This window comes from Sciurus vulgaris (genome assembly GCF_902686455.1).
Source record: "Sciurus vulgaris genome assembly, chromosome: 4".
NCBI lineage: Eukaryota > Metazoa > Chordata > Mammalia > Rodentia > Sciuridae > Sciurus > Sciurus vulgaris.
This window is the reverse complement of record NC_136464.1, coordinates 25781747-25800640: the sequence shown is the minus strand read 5'-3', so window position 1 is coordinate 25800640 and position 18894 is coordinate 25781747. Positions and strand designations below refer to the sequence as shown.

The 18894-nt window shown below is 50.1% G+C and overlaps 1 protein-coding gene across 1 annotated transcript in view; it reads left to right on the top strand.

Moving 5' to 3' along the window:
• Nucleotides 1–1065: 1065 nt before the first annotated feature.
• The window catches only part of NEURL1 (neuralized E3 ubiquitin protein ligase 1), a 72302-nt gene continuing 54473 nt past the window's right edge, over nucleotides 1066–18894 (top strand). The window contains exon 1 of the mRNA XM_079136325.1: nucleotides 1066–1743. Within this exon, the coding sequence (XP_078992451.1) occupies nucleotides 1659–1743 (85 nt within the window). The 5' untranslated portion in view covers nucleotides 1066–1658. The remainder of the gene's footprint in view (nucleotides 1744–18894) is intronic.

Below are 18894 nucleotides of genomic sequence, written 5' to 3'. Positions count from 1 at the left end.
GTGTGTGAAAATGTGTGTATTGTTATTCAGAGTCCATGGGTTTTTTGATGCATGAATCATCTGATGAAATTGAACCTTGGCTAGATACTGCCCCCAAATAAGACAATGGTCCCTGACTTGCTGTGTCCTTTTCTACAACTGGCTGTCATGTGATCCTGCACACCCAAGATGCTGGCAGCTGGGGTCAGGGGCTGTCTTTCCTTCCAGACTTCAGAGAATGCCTGTCATAGATATTTCTAGCTTGCTTGGAATCCGGGTCCTCCTTAGGTCTCTGCCTAAGGGACCTGACATTTAAGGGTATAATGCCTTGGAATGGGGTGGGGAAGAAAGGGGAAGGAAAGTCCTGTGAACAGGACTTAGAGAAGCCCCTTTCCTTTAGGAAGCTTTCTTTGACTGCTAAAGGCCACAGATTCCCCTCTCCTGACATCTGACAACCACTCAGCACAGAACGGGTGGTTCTCTGATGGTTTGTCCCTGAGATCTGTTGCCAGGAGACCCGGTCTATGGTTCTGCTATTAGTCAGGTAATGGGGTCTGCCTGGAATTCTCGCTGAGTCCTTTCTATAGTGTCCGTTTGGATCTGACTGAGGCCAGAAGGGGAGTTCCTCATCTCGATTCCTTTGTTCAACCATCCATTCACTCTTGAGGGTTTTACTCTGCGCCAGACCCTGAACCTGGAACTAGGGAAGCTATATTAGCACTACCTCGCCCCGCCCTGCCATCCCGGGAGCTCAACGTTCTGGTGGTTCTGTCTCTTGTTTTTAAGAACGAGTTCCACTGTTCCGTGAGAGAATTAGCCCAACCCCTGGAGCCTCAGTCTGCACGAGATGTCTGATCCTCAGTCGCGCCAGGGACCCCGCTCCGCCTCCGAGGACTTGTGGCAGCCGGGAACGCGGCGCGCCCAGGGGCCACATCTGGCTGAGCGGGCGCGCGCGTGTCACTAAGACGCTCATTCACCAGCGCAGCTGTCACCATAACAACCGAAGCCAGGGAGTCCTGGCGACGGCTGGGGCGAGGGCGGGGGCCGCGGTCGCGGGAACGACCCGGTGGGGGCGGGAGCGCGAGCGCGGCGGCCTGGGGAGAACAACCACCGCGGGAGCGAACGCAAGCCCCGCGCTCTGCCGAGCCCCGCTCCATGCAGACCCGCCGGCGGGAGGGCACCACGCAAGTCGCCGCAGCGGCCGTCCCCGCGGGCGGGGACCGAGCCTGCAGCTAAAAAGCCGAGCCACCGGGCAGGCCGAACCGCTGAGCGCCCGCGCGCGGAGCCCTGACTCTATGGCCCGGGGGTTGTGCGCCGAAGCCGCCGCGCCGCCCACCACCAGCCCGAACCCGAGCGCCAGCGGGAGAAAGAGCGCAGTGCCGGGAGCCGCTGGGCCTGACCCAGGGGCCCACCCGCGGCCCCCGTCCCTGCGGCGGGGAATGGGAGACAGGTAGCCCGCTCGCGCGAGGATACCCGCGGCGGGCAGGACCCGCCGAGGACCGCAAAACCCAGAGAAAGGGAGGAGAGGAGCGGCCCGCCCGTCCCTGGCCGCAGCCCCACCAGGGCCCTCCCCCGGCGGCGCGCACTCACGCGCGCACACACTTGCACACATTTTACCTCCGCTCCTGCCCAGCCTCGCCTGCGCCCAGAGAGAGCAGAACCTCCTGGGACCCGATGCCATGGGTAACAACTTCTCCAGTATTCCCTCTCTGCCCCGAGGAAACCCGAGCCGGGCGCCGCGGGGCCACCCCCAGAACCTCAAAGGTAGGCTTCCCGGGTCGAGTGCACCTGGAGGACTGGGGCGCTGATGGAGGGTGGGGAGAAATGGAGAGGTGTGGCTGGGGAGGACTGGCAGGTGCCACCTGTTGTGTGCATTTGGAGACAGGAGACGCACTTCTGGCCATGGAGGTGGGCTGGGGAGTGGGGGCTGCCTGTGGTGATGGTAAAAACCAGAAAGGATGGCGTTAGGTGGGGTCTGCGCAGTTCTTCCTGCTAGCACTGGAAACATCACTGGAGTTCCCTCAGGGCCGTGATGCTAGGCAGCATGAAGAGGTACGGAAGGGCATTTGCAGGGTGAATAGGGGAGCCGAGGGAAGCTCAGGTGGTCCAACTGAGCTCAAGGGAGTCACAGCGACTTCCTTTTCATCGGCTTAGGGCTGGAGAGATCAGGCCGGAAGCACTAGTTGCATTTCTAATTAGAGGGTCTTAAGAATCCAGGATTAAAGAGGCCAAGTTGGTGCCTTCCTTGCTCTCTCTGTCCCTGGATCCACCCTGTACCCTCTGGGGGGCTCCAGGCCCAGACCCTGGCCTTGCAGCTTCCAAGGCCATCTCTTGACCTTAGGGAGACACAGGGCTGGGTCCTCCCAGGTCCTCAGCCTCTGCTAATTCCCTTCAGGAAGCTGCTTTTCCGTCATCCTCAGAACAGTGCACTTGTCCTGGACACACTGATGACTAAAATCCAGGAGGGGAAGCCCTTGGCTTTCACAAAAAATTACCCATTTCCTCAGTCCCCCAGGTTATGAGAAGGATAACAGAAGTGCCCTTTAACACAAAGCATTGAAGTTTACAAAGAACTTTCACAAATATCTTTTCAGTGAGCACAGAAACAACTCAGGGTAGTCAGCAGAACAGAGCTAATTTTGCCCATTTTACAGTTGAGAAGAACAAGGCTTTAGATTCCTAAGCCAGTGAGAGGCAGAGATAGACTATGGTCCCTTATCTTCTGACTTGGAATTCTGTTCCCTCTTTTGCTGGACAACTAACCTTGAAGAACGAGGGTGAGGAGGAGAGACAGGACCACCATATTGCATTCTAACTCCCACTTGGCTCAGGAATATCAGTGGGCATATTGGTGGGTCTGTTGTTTTGCTGAAAATTATTATGGTGATACATATCCAGACCCTTTTAAAATGACATATTCATTGACCTTGTAATCCCATCTAGGGAACTGATTGTAAGAAAATGGAGATGCAGGCAAACACTTATAGCAGCGGGCTAGGATGTTCGTGGCAGTGTTATTTATAGTAGGAAAACAACTAAATGCCCAGTAATCATGGTGGAGCACATGCAGGCATTAAAATTATATACACACACACACACACACACACACACACAAACACACACACATATACACACACATATATATATTTTAAAATTTTTTTGTTGTAGATGAACACAATACTTTTATTTATTTATTTTTATGTGGTGCTGAGGATTGAAGCCAGTGCCTCACATGCGCTAGGCAAGTGCTCTACCACTGAGCTACAACCCCAGCACTAAAATCATATTTTTTGAAGAATTTTTGATGACTTGGTAAAATGAACACAATACATAGACAGAATACAAAAATATGAAGATTGTAAGATCCCAATTTTGTTAAAAAAAAATATGAATGGGAAGGAAAACCAACAAAACCAACAAAAACCCGTAAGGAATGTTTCTAAAAGGTTAACGGTGTCTTCTGGGTAATGGTATAAGATTTTTTTTTTTCTTTTCTGGTTTATATTTTGCTCTTTTCTGAGTTGTGTGCAATAAATATTATTTTTATAATCAAAAGTAAGCTGTCATGTTAGCATGTATAGTAACTGTTTCTGAGCACTGAAAACAGGTTCTTAAAGGTGGAGGAACTGTGGACCTCATTCAGCTTAACCTCCCTTGCAAGTTCCAAGAGTGGGGGAAAAGGATAATGACTTGCCCAAAGTACCTAACGGGTCACTCAGGTGGCAAAGCTGGGCTCTGTCCGTCAGGGGCTAGGGGTTTTCTGGGGGCTGGAGAGTTGACTTGGTCCTTCAATACTCACTGATCATCTCCCTAAAAAGGTCCTGTTCCTTTTTTGACTCCATGGAAGTCAAGAGGAGGCTCCAGGAATTGGGCCTCATTCTGTCTAAAGTTCGGAATTGTGGGAATCTGCGGCCTGTGGCTAAGGTCTTTGACAGAAGGAAAGAGTAGGCAGGAGAAGCTGTCCCAATTCCCTGTCCCCATTCACTCTTCTACAGCAGGTGGTCGTGGGAATTTCAATTCTACTCCTTCCAGTCCTGATGAAGGAGAGGATGTGCCCACAAAGGCCACCTATTGGTATTTTCCACCCTTCATCATGGGTCCGTTGATCCTCCTTAACTTGACTTCTAGGGACCTGCTCCCATCTCTCTAACAGAACCCACCTTTATTCTGTAATTGTTTAGTGTTCATTCCAATTCCCTTCTGCGTGGATCAGCATTAACCTAGGTGTCTTCTCTGATCTATCAATGGTCATCCAGAATTCCATTCTAATTCTACTGGTGTTGACTCCAGTAGAGCATGATTCTAACGCCCTATCTAGAGTTGCCGGGGTGGCTTCTGTACACACCCAGAATTCAGCTTTAATTCTTAGCACCGATCATCCAGAAATTTGCTAGGGGTGGAGCAACCAGTTCTATTTTTCCCTCTTCTCTAATGGCAATCTGTATTGATTCCTCACCATTTTAATGAAAACAAGTGGAGGGGACTTGGAATAGTAGGGGCCCTGGGACTGGAGTTCATAGATTGGTCCAGCTCTCCATGGGGTGAAATGGGGTCGCTTTTCACCTTTCAGTGGTAGACTTTGGTTTTCCTGGAGACACTCTGCTGATTTCCACTGGCGTTTGAAGATTGCTGGTCTAGGAGAGTCTTGGAGGAGGTTCATAGTGTAGTTTAGAACCAACAGGCAGACTGAGGAGCTGCTGTATGCTGGGCTCAGAGGTGCATGGTATTGACACTCCTGGGCTTTCCTGGGTTGAAGGTCTACTTGGAAAGGCAAGGCTGAGGGAGTGAATGGAACTGCGTGCTTGCGCGGTTGGGCTGTTGAAATCCCAGGCACTTGGGCTGAGATGGGGCTTCAGGGAAGGATTTGAGGTGACCCTGGAGGGAACTGCAGGAATTGGATGGCAAGGAGACCTAGGGTGTGTGGGGAAGGGACAGACAGCCAAGGCTTGGGGGAGGGAACACGTGTGTATATATTACATATCAGTGAAGGGCCCAGGGTGACTGAGGCAGGGGGTTCATGCTTTATGGGGAAAAACACAAGGAATTAAGATCTTTCCTCCTTGCCTGGCTCTTTCTGAGTGTCTGCCTGCTTGGTGCTAACTGTGGAGGGGCAGGCAACTAGGAGAGTCTCTTTGGGGAGTTACACAGCCTAAGTGTCACCAATGGATGGGAATTGAGTGGCCACTTTCCATCTTCTTTTTATTGTAGCAAAATTTGCATAACATAAAATTCACCATTTTAACCCTTTAAAGTATAATTTAGCATTTAGTGTTGTGTGACTACTTCTAATTCCAAGATATTTTCATCACCTCATAAGGAAACCCCATGCCTATTAAGGTACTCCCTCCCCTAAATCCCTGACAACCACTAATCTACTTCCTGTCTTATGAACTCGCCTATTCTGGCTATGCCACATAAATGGAACCATGTAATAATTGTCCTTTCGTGTTGGGCTTCTTTGATTTAGCATAATATTTTCAAAGTTCCTCCATGTGGTAGCATATCTTTTCTTTCTTTTTTTTGTGGCCAAATAATATTCCACTGTATGAATATGCCACAGTTTCTTCATGCATTTGATGGACTTTTGTGTTGTGTCCACCTTTTAGATATTTTGAATAATGAAGCTACAAACATTTGTGTATAAGTTGTTGTTTAAACACCTGTTTTCAACTTTTAGATACCTAGGTGTGGACTGCTCATCTTTTAAAAGGTAATGCTTCTGAAATTGGACACTTCACAAAGCCACTGGTTGTGACAGCTGCAGGGAGATCATCCCCTCCCCCCAGCTTGGGCTGGGTGTGACACCAGCCGGACACCTGGTGTTTTGCAGCCTCTTTTCCACAGTGGCTGAGGCCCCTGGGTGACTGAGGGAGGAGCTGCGGACATTGGCTAGGGGGCCTGATTCTTGAGGTGGACCAGAGTGAGCCACAGGAACTTGTCTGCAGACCCTGAACTTCCTCACTGCCCTCTGGGGGTGGTGGTGGAGGATGGTCCTCCTTGGACAAGGTCCTAGCAAATTCTCTGCTTTCACATTCCTGTTGCTATTTCCATGATCTGGGTCCTCATCCTGGATACTGCGACAGCTGCTGTCTTAATCAGTCTTTCTGCCTATGGTCCGTCAGGGGGATCCTCCTGCTTTCGTTATACCCCTCCCCTTGGCCACAGTGGTTGTGGCTGCCATAATCAGATACTTAAGCCCTCCATTCTTCAGCCAGCTTTCAGATGTTTCCATTGCTCTGTCTGGGTTTCTTCCTTGGTTGTCATGACACTTGTAGATTAGGTGATCTCATTCAGCTCTCTGCCCCCAGATGCAGCAGACAGACCTGGGTCTGGGGGGCTTACCTGGTGGCCTCCTCAGCCACCGGAGATTTCAGAGAAGCTGGGCTGAGTCAGCACCCTTCCCACCTGCCCTGTTGGTTTTCAATTCAGCTTTACCTTTGAACCCTCTTTTGTTGATCATAATAATATCTATCATAGCCACCATATGTTGGGTGGTTACTGTATGCCAAGTACTTATGTGTAGATTTTTCCCATTGTTTCCTTCTGATTTGTCACCATTTTGTAGGTGGGAAAGAGGCTCAGAAAGATAAGTAACATCCTGGGTCACACAGTCAGAAGCTGATGGAACTGGGGTTCAAACCCAGGATTCATTATTGTGGCCACTATACTATCCTGTCCCTAGAGAATTCTGCCTCGGGTGGGTTTTGTCTTCCACTGTGGGAAAGAGACTGGACAGTGATCTCCTGGTTTCTGAACCAAGTCCCAGAGGAGGGAAAGGGAGTACGATGGAGCTCTTGCTGCTGCCTCCCTTGGCTAGCCAGAGGACAAAGAGGCTGGGCAAATCTGGAATTCCTAGTCCCCTCCCCCCCACACATATTTTTTTAGCCCTGTAGACCTATCAGCCAGTCATTAGACACTTTCGAGAGAACTTCCTGTTCCTCAAAGTGAGGTTTTTCTCCTGCCGGCATCAGCATCAGCTGGAAGCTGGTGGGTATAAAATGCAGGCTCCCAGCCCCTACCTCAGACCTACTGACTCAGAGATGGGGCCTCCAAATATGCAAGTTTAATACAATCCTCAGGTTATTCTGATATTTCCTAAGCCTGAGAATTATCGAAGCTGTGGGCCCTCAGAACCCTCCCACCCTAGTGCTCGCAGAATAGGCGGCATCAACTTCCAGGGGCGGGGAGTCTGGAGTTGGAGGGGATTTGGTGTGGAGTTGGAGGGGTACCTCAGGGAGTGGCCCAGCAGCGGAGACAGGGTGGCCGAGAAATTCAAGATGTGCTCAGGTCAGCGAGCAGCTCCTTCAGCCTGGGATCTGGGGAAGTAAATCAATCTTCGAAGGTAGGCTGGGTCAAGACCTTGGAAGACCTTGGATGTCAGGACAAGGTGTTTAGATTTTATCCTGCAGGCACTGGGAGACATGGATGGCTTTTGAGCAAAAGGACTATAATAATTTTATTTAAACAGTAACAGCAGAAGTAGAATAGAGTCCAAAGAGAAAAGGAAATGAAGAAAAAAAATTTTTTAAGAAGCCCAGATTCTAATGTTATCCTAGTTACCTTCATATAAATTAATCTCCTAATAAACATGAGGCAGGTATTATCATTCCCATTTTATAGATGAGAAACTAGTAGATGTTAAGGATACTGTCCAGAAATACTGAAATAGGAAAAGGCAGAACTGGGGTTTCTGCCCAGGACCCCAAAGCTCATGAGAGAGAAAACTGGTCTTGGGGAGAATTGCTCTGTATTGGTGTCTCTTCTCCTTGTCACTGGATGATGGATATTTTAGTCTGCTTGGGCTGAAACAGTTTTGGGGGCTGAAAGTCTAGGTCATGGTGGATGCATGGTTGGGTTCTAGTGAGGGCTTTCCTCTTGCCTTGCAGATGGCCTCCTTCCTGAGTTCTCAAGTGGGCTTTCCTTGTTTATGCAGATGTCCTCTTTTTATAAGGTCACTGAAACTGTGAGATCAGGGCCCCAATCTTATGACTTCATTTAACCTTTATTACATCCTAAAAGCCTTATCTCTAAATATAGTCCTATTGGGGTTTTTGATATATGAATTTGGTGGGGGGATAAAATTCAGTTCACAGCAGATGGCATGTGCATACTGAGGTCCAGGCATTGGCTGTACGTCACAGAGTCCAATATGTAGGTAGGATGGGCAAAGGCAGAAACAGAAGTGGGGAGGTAGGGAGAGGAAGGAGGGCAGGAGCTAGGCACTGCCCAGGTAATGCCAGGGTTGCCTTCTCCCCACTGTGCCAGCTGGCAGGACTCATTTCCTATTAGCGTGTGACTAACTCATTCCTGGACCTGCACGCCCAGGGGCCAAGAGGCTGAGGGGCTGCCTCTCTTTGAGCTGGTTGCTTTGGCAACCTTGGGCAGGATGTAAGAGGTCTCCTTGGTAACGCCTAGGAAACCTGCCTCAGGGATGGAGGGACATGAACTGGCTAGTGGTCAGGCTGGGTGGCACAGGCAGAGCTGGGCCAGGCCACTGAGATGAGCAGACTGTGAGGAAGGACAGGCTTAGGGAATAGCCTGAGCTGCCTGTTGGCCATTTCCAGCAAGCCAGAGTCCAGAGGACCTATGGTCCTATGGTCCTGCATGGGAGGACCAGAGTCACTAATGGGCCAGCCCAGGAAGTGGGTGGGGCAGTGGCGGGCGGCGGGGTGGGGAGTGGGGAGAATATAGCTTCTGGATGACAGCTCCAGCTCAGGCTTATTTAAAGATGCTTATCAGGGGTCATTACCCGGATCCTGCTGCTTTGGTGAATGAGCAGGTGCTGACGCTTGGGAGAGGGGGCAGAGCCTGGAGAAAAGAAGGGCTCAGAGAGGAGGAGGGAATAGTGGGGAGTCTTTGGGAGGCAGGAGGGCAGCATCCGCTTTCTCCTCTGCTGTTGCCGCGGTTCTGAGGAGGCAGGGCTTCGGTGTTGGCGAGGGAACTGAGGAGGGGTTCCTGGGATGCTGTGACTGGGGGAAGGCAAGGGTGGGTGGGTGCGTGGGTGGGGAGCCCCTTTTGTTGAACACAAATACCAAGCCTCCGCAATGGAGCAGCATTCTCCTAGACATGAGGATAGTGTTACACAGAACAGAGCAGGAGCCACATTGAGTTTACCATAACTCCAGTGGGAAGCAGATGGAAACAAAAATGATGGACAAGTGAACAAAAATGAGTTGGATATGATTGTTGCTCACATTCTATGGGCGGGTGCTTGTGCTACCATCCTTATCCTATCGCTCATTTAGTCTTTTTTATTTTACTTTTTGGTACAGGGGATTGAACCCAAAGGTTTCTCTAGGGATGCAACCTGAGTGCTTTACCACTGAGCTACCATCCCCAACCCTTTTTATTTTGAGACAGGGTCTTGCTAAGTGGCTTGGGACCTCACTAAATTATTGAGACTGGCTTTGGATTTTCTATCTTCCTGCCTCAGTCTCCTGAGTTGCAGGGATTGTAGGCGTGCACCACTGTGCCTGGCTCACTTAATCTTTACAGCAACTCTTTGAAGTAGGACTGGTTCATTATCCATTTACAGGTCAATAAACTGAGACTTAAACTAAGTAACTTGCCTTAGGCTACATGACTGGTATGAGATGGAACTTGGTGGAAATATAACCATGATCTCTCTGACCTTGGGGCTACCACTCCTTTTTTTTTTAAATTTTTTTTTTTTTTTTTTTTAGTTGTAGATGGACACAATATCTTTATTTATTATTTTTATGTGGTGCTAAGGTTAGAACCCAGTGCCCTGGAGCTACCACTTTAAAAAAGTAGACTTTTTCTCTTACACAGTTTTGGATTTACAGAATTATTGCAGAAATAATACAAAGAATTTATATATACCCTACACCAGTTTCCCTGTTTTATTATTATTATTTTTTTTCAGTGCTGGGGACTAAACCCAGGGTCTTGTGCATGCTAGGCAAGGGCTCTGTCACTGAGCTACTCTCCTGATCTGTTTCCCTATTATTCACATTTCATATTAGTATGGAACACTTGTGACAATAAACCAATATTATTGTAGTGTTGTTAAGTAATGTCCATAGTTTATTCGGATCTCCTCAGTTTTCCCTAATATCTTTTCTCAGTACCAGCATTCCTATCTAGGATGTTGGCCACATTATATTTTTAGTTACCACATTATATATTTCAGCATCATGTTTTCTTAGGTTTCTCTTGGTTGTGACCCTTTCTCACTCTCCTTGTTCTTCATGACCTTGACAGTTGTGAGGACTGCTGGTTGGGTATTTGTAGACTCTCCCTCTCTATTGGAATGTGTCCTATGTTCTTCTCATGATCAGACTGTGAAGAGAAGGACCAAAACAGGTAAAGTGGCTTTTCATCACCTCACACCCACTGTGCGTGCTCTCCACGAGACTCATTGCTATTGATGTTGACCTTGAGCACCTGGCAGAGCTAGTGTTCATCAGATTTCTTCATTGTAAAGTTAAAGTCACACACCGCTCCCTCCCTATTGTGCTCTTTGGAAGAAAGTCTCTCTGTGGAGTCACTTTTTAGGGGTGGTCTGCTCAGCTCGCTCTTTCTTTTCCTTCCTTTTGGTACCAGGGACTGAACCTAGAGGTCCTCAACCACCGGATGGGCTTGGAGGATAGAGAGGTGAGCCCTGACCTGGTCTCTGCCCTCCAGTACTCATGGTCCAGCCTGTCCAATTCACACATTGGTCCCTGTTGGCAGAGAGATCCTGGAGCCCTCTTCCTCCATGCCTGTTTTCCTGTCCTTTTCTTGTCCTGATCTTTCCAGGAAATGTTCCACTGAACCATTCCTCAGGAGGGGAGAAGGTCTGATAGGTGGTCAGGCATGTGCTTGGTGGCTAGTGCAAGGACTGGTGGCCACTGACTACAAACATCAGAACCCAAATACATCACAGAGATTGTTTTGTCTAGCTCCCCTCTCAGCCCAGGTCCTCTGAGCCACAGAGAGGGAAAGTGAATGTCTTACCCAAGATCCTACAGTTGGATTGGACCAGGTGGTGACAAAGTCAAGGCTCTGAGCTTGCAGGATGGTACTGAGGAGCCGATAGAAGCTAACAACCAAGGAACACCTGAGTGGGACAGATGCTTGCTCCAGCTGTGGTGTGAATGTTTGCCTGTTTGGAGTGTGCTGTGCAGGAGACCCTGAAGGGCTTTACACAGAAGAGTGGCAAGATCACCTACCTGTCCCAGAAAGCTCTCAGGACAAGAGAGAGGCAGGGTGGAGGTGGGTGGGGCAGGCAGGAAGCCACTGCAGTCTTCCAGATGAGGACAAAGGTGTGGCTTCTGCCAGGGGTTGGAGGAAGTAAACAGGGGGCAAATACAGTGGGTATCCCATATCTTCAAGTTCCACACCTGCAGATGCAACCAATTGTGGATCATAAATACTAAAAAAAAAAAAAAAAAAAATTGCATCTGTCTTGAACATACACAGATTTTTTTCTTGTCATTTTCCCCTAGATTATATGGTACAACAACTATTTACATAGCTTTTATATGGTATCATAAGTAATCTAGAGATGACTTGAAATATGTGGAAGGACATGCGTAGGTTATATACAAATACCATGCCATTTTGTATAAGAGAGTTGAACTTGCTTGGATTTTCGTGTCCTCTGGGATTCTAGAACCAAATCCCCTGGAAACCAAGGAATGGCTTTAGATATTTTCGAAGGTGGATCTGAAGATTTGGAGGTTCAGATCCAGAAGAGGGAGCTGTTGAGGAGCTAGCTACTTGTGTGAATATTCCAGAATTTTGACTTCCAGGGCAGTGGTCAGTGAATCACCCAGGGGGCCTAGTGGGAGGTCATTGCATGCCCATGTGTGGATGAATCCTCTGGAGCTGTGTTCCTGCCAAAGGTGTGAGGTTTTAGACCCAGGAGGACAGAGAAATGAGCAAGTTCAGGCTGGCCCTAAGTTGTCAGTTCCATCGCTACTCCCAGGACACCATCAGTAATTAATGTCCCCTTTGCCTGTCACATGTGGCTCATGGGAGGGCAGAGGCCAGACTCTAGCACCTGTGGTGTACCTGACTTCTACTGGCCCTGGAACCCAGCATGTCTCCCTTATGGCAAACTGTACAGAAAACTGTTTTAGGGAGCTTGGATTTCCTTATCTGAGCCTCAAGTTGAAGTTGTGTTCAAACAACAAAGTCCAAGACGTGCTGGCTAGGTTGACTGTTGGGGTTCAGGACTTGCTCTGAAGGGGAAGGCTTACAGCCTAGTACCAAGGTTCAGTTCCTGAGGCACGAGGTTCTATTTTGGGGTGAAGGTACCATTTCTGCAGGCAAGATTCTGGGTTTCAATTTGAGGGTCTGGATTCCATGCTGGGGTGAGGGTTCCGTTCCTGGAGGGTAGCTCTCCATCTCAGGATTCAGGATCCATGATTGCACTTGAACTTTGAGTCTTGTGGCCAACCATTCATCTGTGGACTCAGTATTCTAGCACTGGGTTGAGATTCTCTTATGATGTAGGACAGATGAGGCTGGACACCTGAGGAATTTTCCGGAAGCAGGTTTATTTAAGCTGCAGTGATCCAAAACTGCAGTGATGCCTAAAAACCTCTGGACCCTGGGTCTGGAAGTTCATTTAGATTTATACTCAGTGGGGTGGTTACATGACAGTGACTGGGTACATGGTTGTTATTCTTTGTCCCATATTTTAAGTTAGAGGTTTCACAAGTTTTTACAAAGGGAAACAGAGATAGTAACTTTTTGTACAAAAAGCTCTCTTGAGACAGAGTTTATCACACCTTTTGTCTGTAAGCCTGACATTTACAAGAAAGAGGAAGCTTCAGACCACAGTGAGCTCTCTGCAGAACCTCTGCGAAATCCTGTTGATACTCTGCAAAATCTTTCTGACAAGAAGCCTAATTATGGTGGGGGTTCCCTGGAGAAGCTTAATTATGGTCAGGGTCTTTTGGGGGCTACTTCACTTGGGCTTGGGTTTTGGCTATTGGGGTGGAGGTCTCATGCCCTGAGGGAAAGAGTTTTATTTTCTAGAGCAAACTTTCTGTTTGTTGCTGTGACCAAAATACCTGACAAGAAGGACTTAAAGGAGGAAGGTTTATTTTGGGTCATGGTTCTAGAGGTTTAGTCCATGGTAGGATGAGTCCATTGCTCTGGGCCCAAGGTAAGGCATGATGTCAAGGCAGAAGGGCATGGTGGAGGAGCCGGGCTCCATTCATGGCAGCCAGGAAGTAGGGGAGGAGAGAGTGGGGGAGAAGGAAGAGCTACAGGGGAGGTGGGGAGGAGGAAGAGCTACAGGGGAGGTGAACCCTTCTAGGGAATGCCCCCAGTGACCCGCTTTCTTCAGCCATACCCCCACCTGTCTAGTTACTGCTCGGTCAGTTCATTCAGACTAGGATGGACTGATTAGGTTACAACTCTCACAATCCAATTATTTCACCCCCAAATATTCCTGCATTACTGCAGCAGCTCTTAGGAGACACCTCATATCCAAACTGTAACAGGGCATCAGCAGATGCAGGGCAGTAGACAGAGGTCTGAGCTGACATCCCCTGGGTTCCAGCCCTTGTCTGAATGGAAGACTACGGCTAAGCCACTTGTAAGCTCTGGGTCTCTGGGTGCCAGTGTTGGCCAGACAGTGAGGCTGACTCACAAAGCTTCATGCACACTCACTCAAGCCTTCCAAAATGACACTAATGGTGGGCTCCAGAGGCACCAATGGCCATTGTTCCATGAGTCAAATCCATGGTGACAGCGCTCAAGCTGCCCCAGGCACTGCCAGCTTGGTCCAATTAGTGCCAATTGGATCTTAACTTGTGCTGAGCGGCCCCTGAGGAGAGGGAGCTCTTGTTGAGTGGGATGTTAAGTCTGGGTCCTTGGGGCTTGGTTTGTGGCTCTGGTGGGTGGGAGCCGGGCTGGGGTGGGCCAACAGTCTCCCTCCCCAGTGAGCAGCTCCCACTCTGCCCAGGCAGTGAGTGAAAACATGCTGTAAACTGTGATCCAAAGGGATCCGGCTGTCTTCCTTGTCGTCTGCTGAGTGGCTGGGAAGCAGAGGGGCTGTCTCCTTACCTCGGGCTGGCTGGCACCTGGAGGAAAAACATCTGTGCCTACAACAAATCTTAGCTGCCCCATTCCCTCTCCCGTTTCTCTCTCCTCTTACCACCAATGCAGATCCCTTTCTCAAAGAGCCAAGGCTGCCGGGGAGAAAACGCTATTTCATTGGTCTTGGGCTCTCAGCTTTGTGGAGCCTCTGGCCTCTTCCCTCCTGGGTTTGGCTCAAGATCCCCTGGAGGTTGCTCAGGCTGGTGGCCTGGCCAATTTCCTGACTGTCTCCCAGTCACCCTCACTGCTCCCATGCCCATGTGGCCAAGTCATGCTGCCTTGGGGTGGGGGTGACCCTTGGTCTCAGTCTGCATCCTCCCCTGCTGCGGAGGTACCTTTCTGTCTCAGGTCCTCTGAGATCTGAGCCCAGTGATGACAATTGCTAAGATTTATTGTACTTTCATTGCTTACCTCTAAGGAATCAGGGCAGAGTGCCTCCTCGGCTCTACTTAAACGGGACATCAGTGAATGGGGGAGGTAGTTTCCAGGAGCAGGGTAGTTCCTTTTCTGTTTCAGATTAGCTTCTATGGGACAGAGCCCCTTCTTTGGCACCTGAGAAGGGAAGCCATGCTCTCACCAGCGAGTCTGAGATGTGTGTGGCTCCGCTTGGGACTTCTGTGACCCTCAGCCCTGTTTTCTGGGCCTGGCCAAGGAACATAGGTAGCAGGGAGGATGGGGATCTGGCTGGGTTGTGGAAACCCACCCCAGATGTTGTCCTCTGCTGCAGCCCAGAGGCCTCTGGGATTCCCCAAGGACATCTGATGGGTGGAGGGTTGGGGAGATGGTCCTGTTAGTCATGTTAAAGGTATGAGGAAGGAAGAGGAAAGGCAGGCAGCGGGTGAGGCACTGGCTCCAAGTTGGACTTGTTCTTGCTGCCTAAACCATCTTGAGCCAGAGGGCTGACTTTTCCATGTCCTTGTTCCTTATTTGAGACAAGTAATGAAAACACAACAAATTTCAGCTATTGTCATCCTTGGACTCGGGTTTCAGGTCTTGGCTTAGATATACTTCCTCTAGGAAGGGCTTGGGTGGAGGAGTGGGGCTCCATTCATGGCAGCCAGGAAGTAGGGGAGGAGAGAGAGAGGGAAGGGTGAGAGCTACAGGGGAGGTGCACCTGGACACCAGGGTCAGTTGCATGACCTCTGCTGTCCTCTCCTATTGCTACCCTGGGCCCCCATCACAGCACTGATCATACTATAGTCAGGGTTAAAAGTAAAGTAAAAGCTATAAAAGTATAGTCAAGTAAAAGCTACTTGTTGGTAGCTTTTACTTTCTCTCGCTTACTGTTGTATTACCACCACTAGTGCCTGGCACACATGGCAGGCAGTCCACAAATATTTCGAAATGAATGCAAGAAAGGGTTGATTCTGGGGAATTCAAACTTTCCTTCCAAGGGCCCTGTTGAAATGAAATTTCCTGAATACAAGGCGCTGGGCTGAGATAAAAGAAGGCGAGAGCAAGACGAGAGCATTCATTCCCTGCGTCACTCATCCATGGCACAGATGTTCTTTGGGTATCTTGCAGGTGCCAGGCCTTATGCCAGACTCTGAGAACAGACTTGGCCCTGCCCTTATGGTGCTGATCACTGGGGTTGAGGGAGGTCGGAGAGAGGAGAGCGTGGTTAGTGCAGTTAGGTCGGACTCCCTGGGGGAGGGATTTTCCTTGAAGAATGATGGAGATTGGGTAGACAGAGAAGGGCTTTCCCTTGACTGAAGAAGGTGGAGCTGTCTGTGTCTGTGATAAGGCAAGGCTGGCCAAGGATGGTGTGGCTTGTGGAAGTAGGACCTGAACCAAGGACTCAGAGGCTGTGGGTGCCACTGGTCCCAGCCCCCACCACCCCCACCCATAGATGAGCCATGCTGGGAAGACCGCTTTAGTCCCTGAGTGTTGTTTATGTGCCTCTAAGATTGGAACTGTGATGCCTCCTCCCCTCAGACCTGCCAGATCACAGTGGCAAAAGCCGTGGTCCCTGCAATGGAGGGAGGAGGGGCAGGCCCTGCAGGCTGTGGCTAAGTTAGAGGGCAGGTATGTGTGGAGAGTAGCCTGCTGGGAAAGCGGGCAGGCAGTCTTGCTTCAGCCTTCTTTGTTTTGTAAATAATTCAATGTTTATTTCCTGTAGGTTGTGTCCACATTGAGGGAGGCAGGTGGGGCCGCTGGGAACAAGGTCCAGGAAGTGGTTGAGTCCCTTTTCTCCTCTCTTCCCTTTTTCCTGGCAGATGGGTTGGGAGCCTCTGGAGTCTTCTGTGGCCTGTAGCCTCCCTCCCTCCCTCCCTTCTCCCTCTCCTGCTTCTCTTTCCCCTTCTCTCTAGCTTCTCATTGTCTGGTCCCTCCTCCCGTTCCTGCCTCTGCAGACACAGGGAACACCTGCCCCCCTCCACTCCTCTCCCGGGCCATCGCCCATGTGCATCGGCTTCGCTGCCTGCTGAAATCCGCCTCCCACCCGCTGCCCTCAGCAAGCACCCCCTGGGTCTGCAGAGCCTCTCGGGGGGCCTCAGGGGAGCACCGACCTCTCCCGTGCCCCAGTGCTCCAGAGACAAACAGGCGCTTTTTCATTTTTAGTGCTTAATACTGGGAACGTGAAGGTCTGTTTAGTCTTGTCCAGCTAACATAAACCAGCCGGAACTGGGCTGTGGCGGGGGACTTCGCTGTAGGTTCCCTTATTTGGAATGAAATTCATTGTTTTTCACTGGGAGGCACTGGGAACTTTGAGGAGGTCTGGCTGGGCCTCACCCCAGGGTGTAGCCCAAGTGACCCCTGCAAGGATCACCAAGGTGTCTGTGGCAGAGAAGCTGGTCCTGGAACATTGCCAGGTTCATAAACTGGAAACAGCCTTGGGTTATTCCAAGGATGGAGAAGGCCTGGGTTGTGTTGCCCAGTCCTACCCCTTCAGAGAGGAGAAACTGAGGCTTGGAGAGAAGAGACCTGCCGAGACGCACAGGGGTTGAAGCAGCTAGGGCTTCTGGTCCCCTGGTTCTCAGGCCTCTGTGCTAAGAGAGCCTCCGTCCCTCCCTTCCTGGTACCTCTGGCCTAGGTGCTGGCAGGGGTGGGGGGCAGGGCACTGATGAATCTGGCTGGAAGGGACCTGCAGCCTGGGAACCCTCTAAGGCTTCTGGGAAGCTGATCCCTGAGGCCTGGAGCCAGGAGCCAGGGGAGGGACATGGCAGAAGATGAGGGGAGGGGCTGGAAGTCCAACAGAGCTGGCTTTGGCTGACTCTGCTGTGCCCGTGTAACTTTGGCCTTGGTCCAAAGGCCGTCCTGGAGGCCCAGCCTTTTCTTGAGCTTCTCTCAGGATGTGTCCTGTATGAACTGAGGTTGAGGGAGTGTTTTTCAGCTGGGACATGCTATGTGAGCCAGCTTACTTGGCAGGCCACTGTCCCTCTCAGCCCAGGTTTCTCCTTCCTGGGCAGAGGGGTGCAGACATTCTGTGAGGTCTCTGTTCTCTGACTATCCCTGGCTAGAATTAGCCCCTCCTTCCCTGGCCTAGGCCATCTGCCTTTGGGCTTCTCCCTCCTTCAGAATCCTGAGTCTGCAGAGACTGGTCAAACTCAGAAGTTTGGGGGAGAGATTCTTCTTGCTCAGGCTCTTAGAGAGGGTGGGGCTGGTGGGAGACAGAGAGAATCAGCAGGCACTGTGCCGAGGGTATGAGCTCAGCAGAACTGGGGTTCACATCTTGACTGGTGCTTACTGGCTGGCTTGCTAATTCATCACAGAGGTCACAATCCGGGGCTCCGTTTCCCCAGCTCTACAGAGAAAACAAGGAGGCTGTTGCAAGGAAGGCATGAACTTACATCTATAGATGTCTGCCCCTGAGGGTGGGGAGTGGGCAGGAAACAGGCCAGCATGATGACCTCTGACCCCTGAACCAGGGTCCTGGCTGCTGGTTGCTCAGCCAGCTTGGGCTCTCTCTGGCCCTGCTTCCTTATCTCCATCTTGGACCCCAACTCAAGAAACAGAAAGTGCATGTTTAGATAGAGGAAGCTCCCTGTTTCATGTCCTTTGAAAAGAGCTTCTCATATGTCACTTATTCTTTTCACAGTGAACACACAGCTGGGGTGAAGAAGCTGTAACTGGCCAGTGTAGGACTGGAAAAACACAAAGAGCCATGTCAGAAAGCATGGGCCTGAGATATCCTACCTAGAAGGCCCCTGGTGTGGGGAAATGAGGGCAGGAGACATTGCATAGTTTACTATGAAAATTCCATTCATTGCTCTTTTGCAGTAACACTAGTACTGTAATCCAAGGCTGTTTATAAAGGTACAATAAACTTTCACTCTACGAGGTCAGTGAGACACTCATTTACAAGATTGTCTTGTTGCCAAGAGCAAACCACCACCCAGTGAGACATTTAGCTCAGCGGTAAAAGTAAAAGGAGATGATGCGGGAAGCAGTGTCCACACTGGCCCTGGGTGTCTCTGGGCAGTGGGAGTTGAAGGTTTTGAATTTTCTCTTTGGAAAGATCACTTGAGCTGCCCTGCCAAGGATGGATTTAAGAGGGACAAGATGGAGACTGAATGGAGTTGTCGCGGGGAAGGATCCCAAGTCTGAAGAGGTGTGCTTGATAGCACTGGTGTGGGTGGTGAGGGAGAAGGAAGAATCCAAGATGGTGCCAGGCTTTTAACTGACAAGGCGGGTGGTGATTCCATTAGGATCCAAGGCAGAAGAGAAGGGTTGGAGGGGGAGATAGTGGGTTAAGCTTCAGTTGGAGTGTATCAGAGGAGCCCTGAGACATCCCGGGCAAGATGTTGGGTCAGCAGCTCCATGTTTGAACTTGAAGATCAGAGAAGTCATGGTTGCAATGCGTTATCAGCAATGGGTGCTGCTTAACTGTGACAGTAATTGAGGTAACCCAGGATGGAC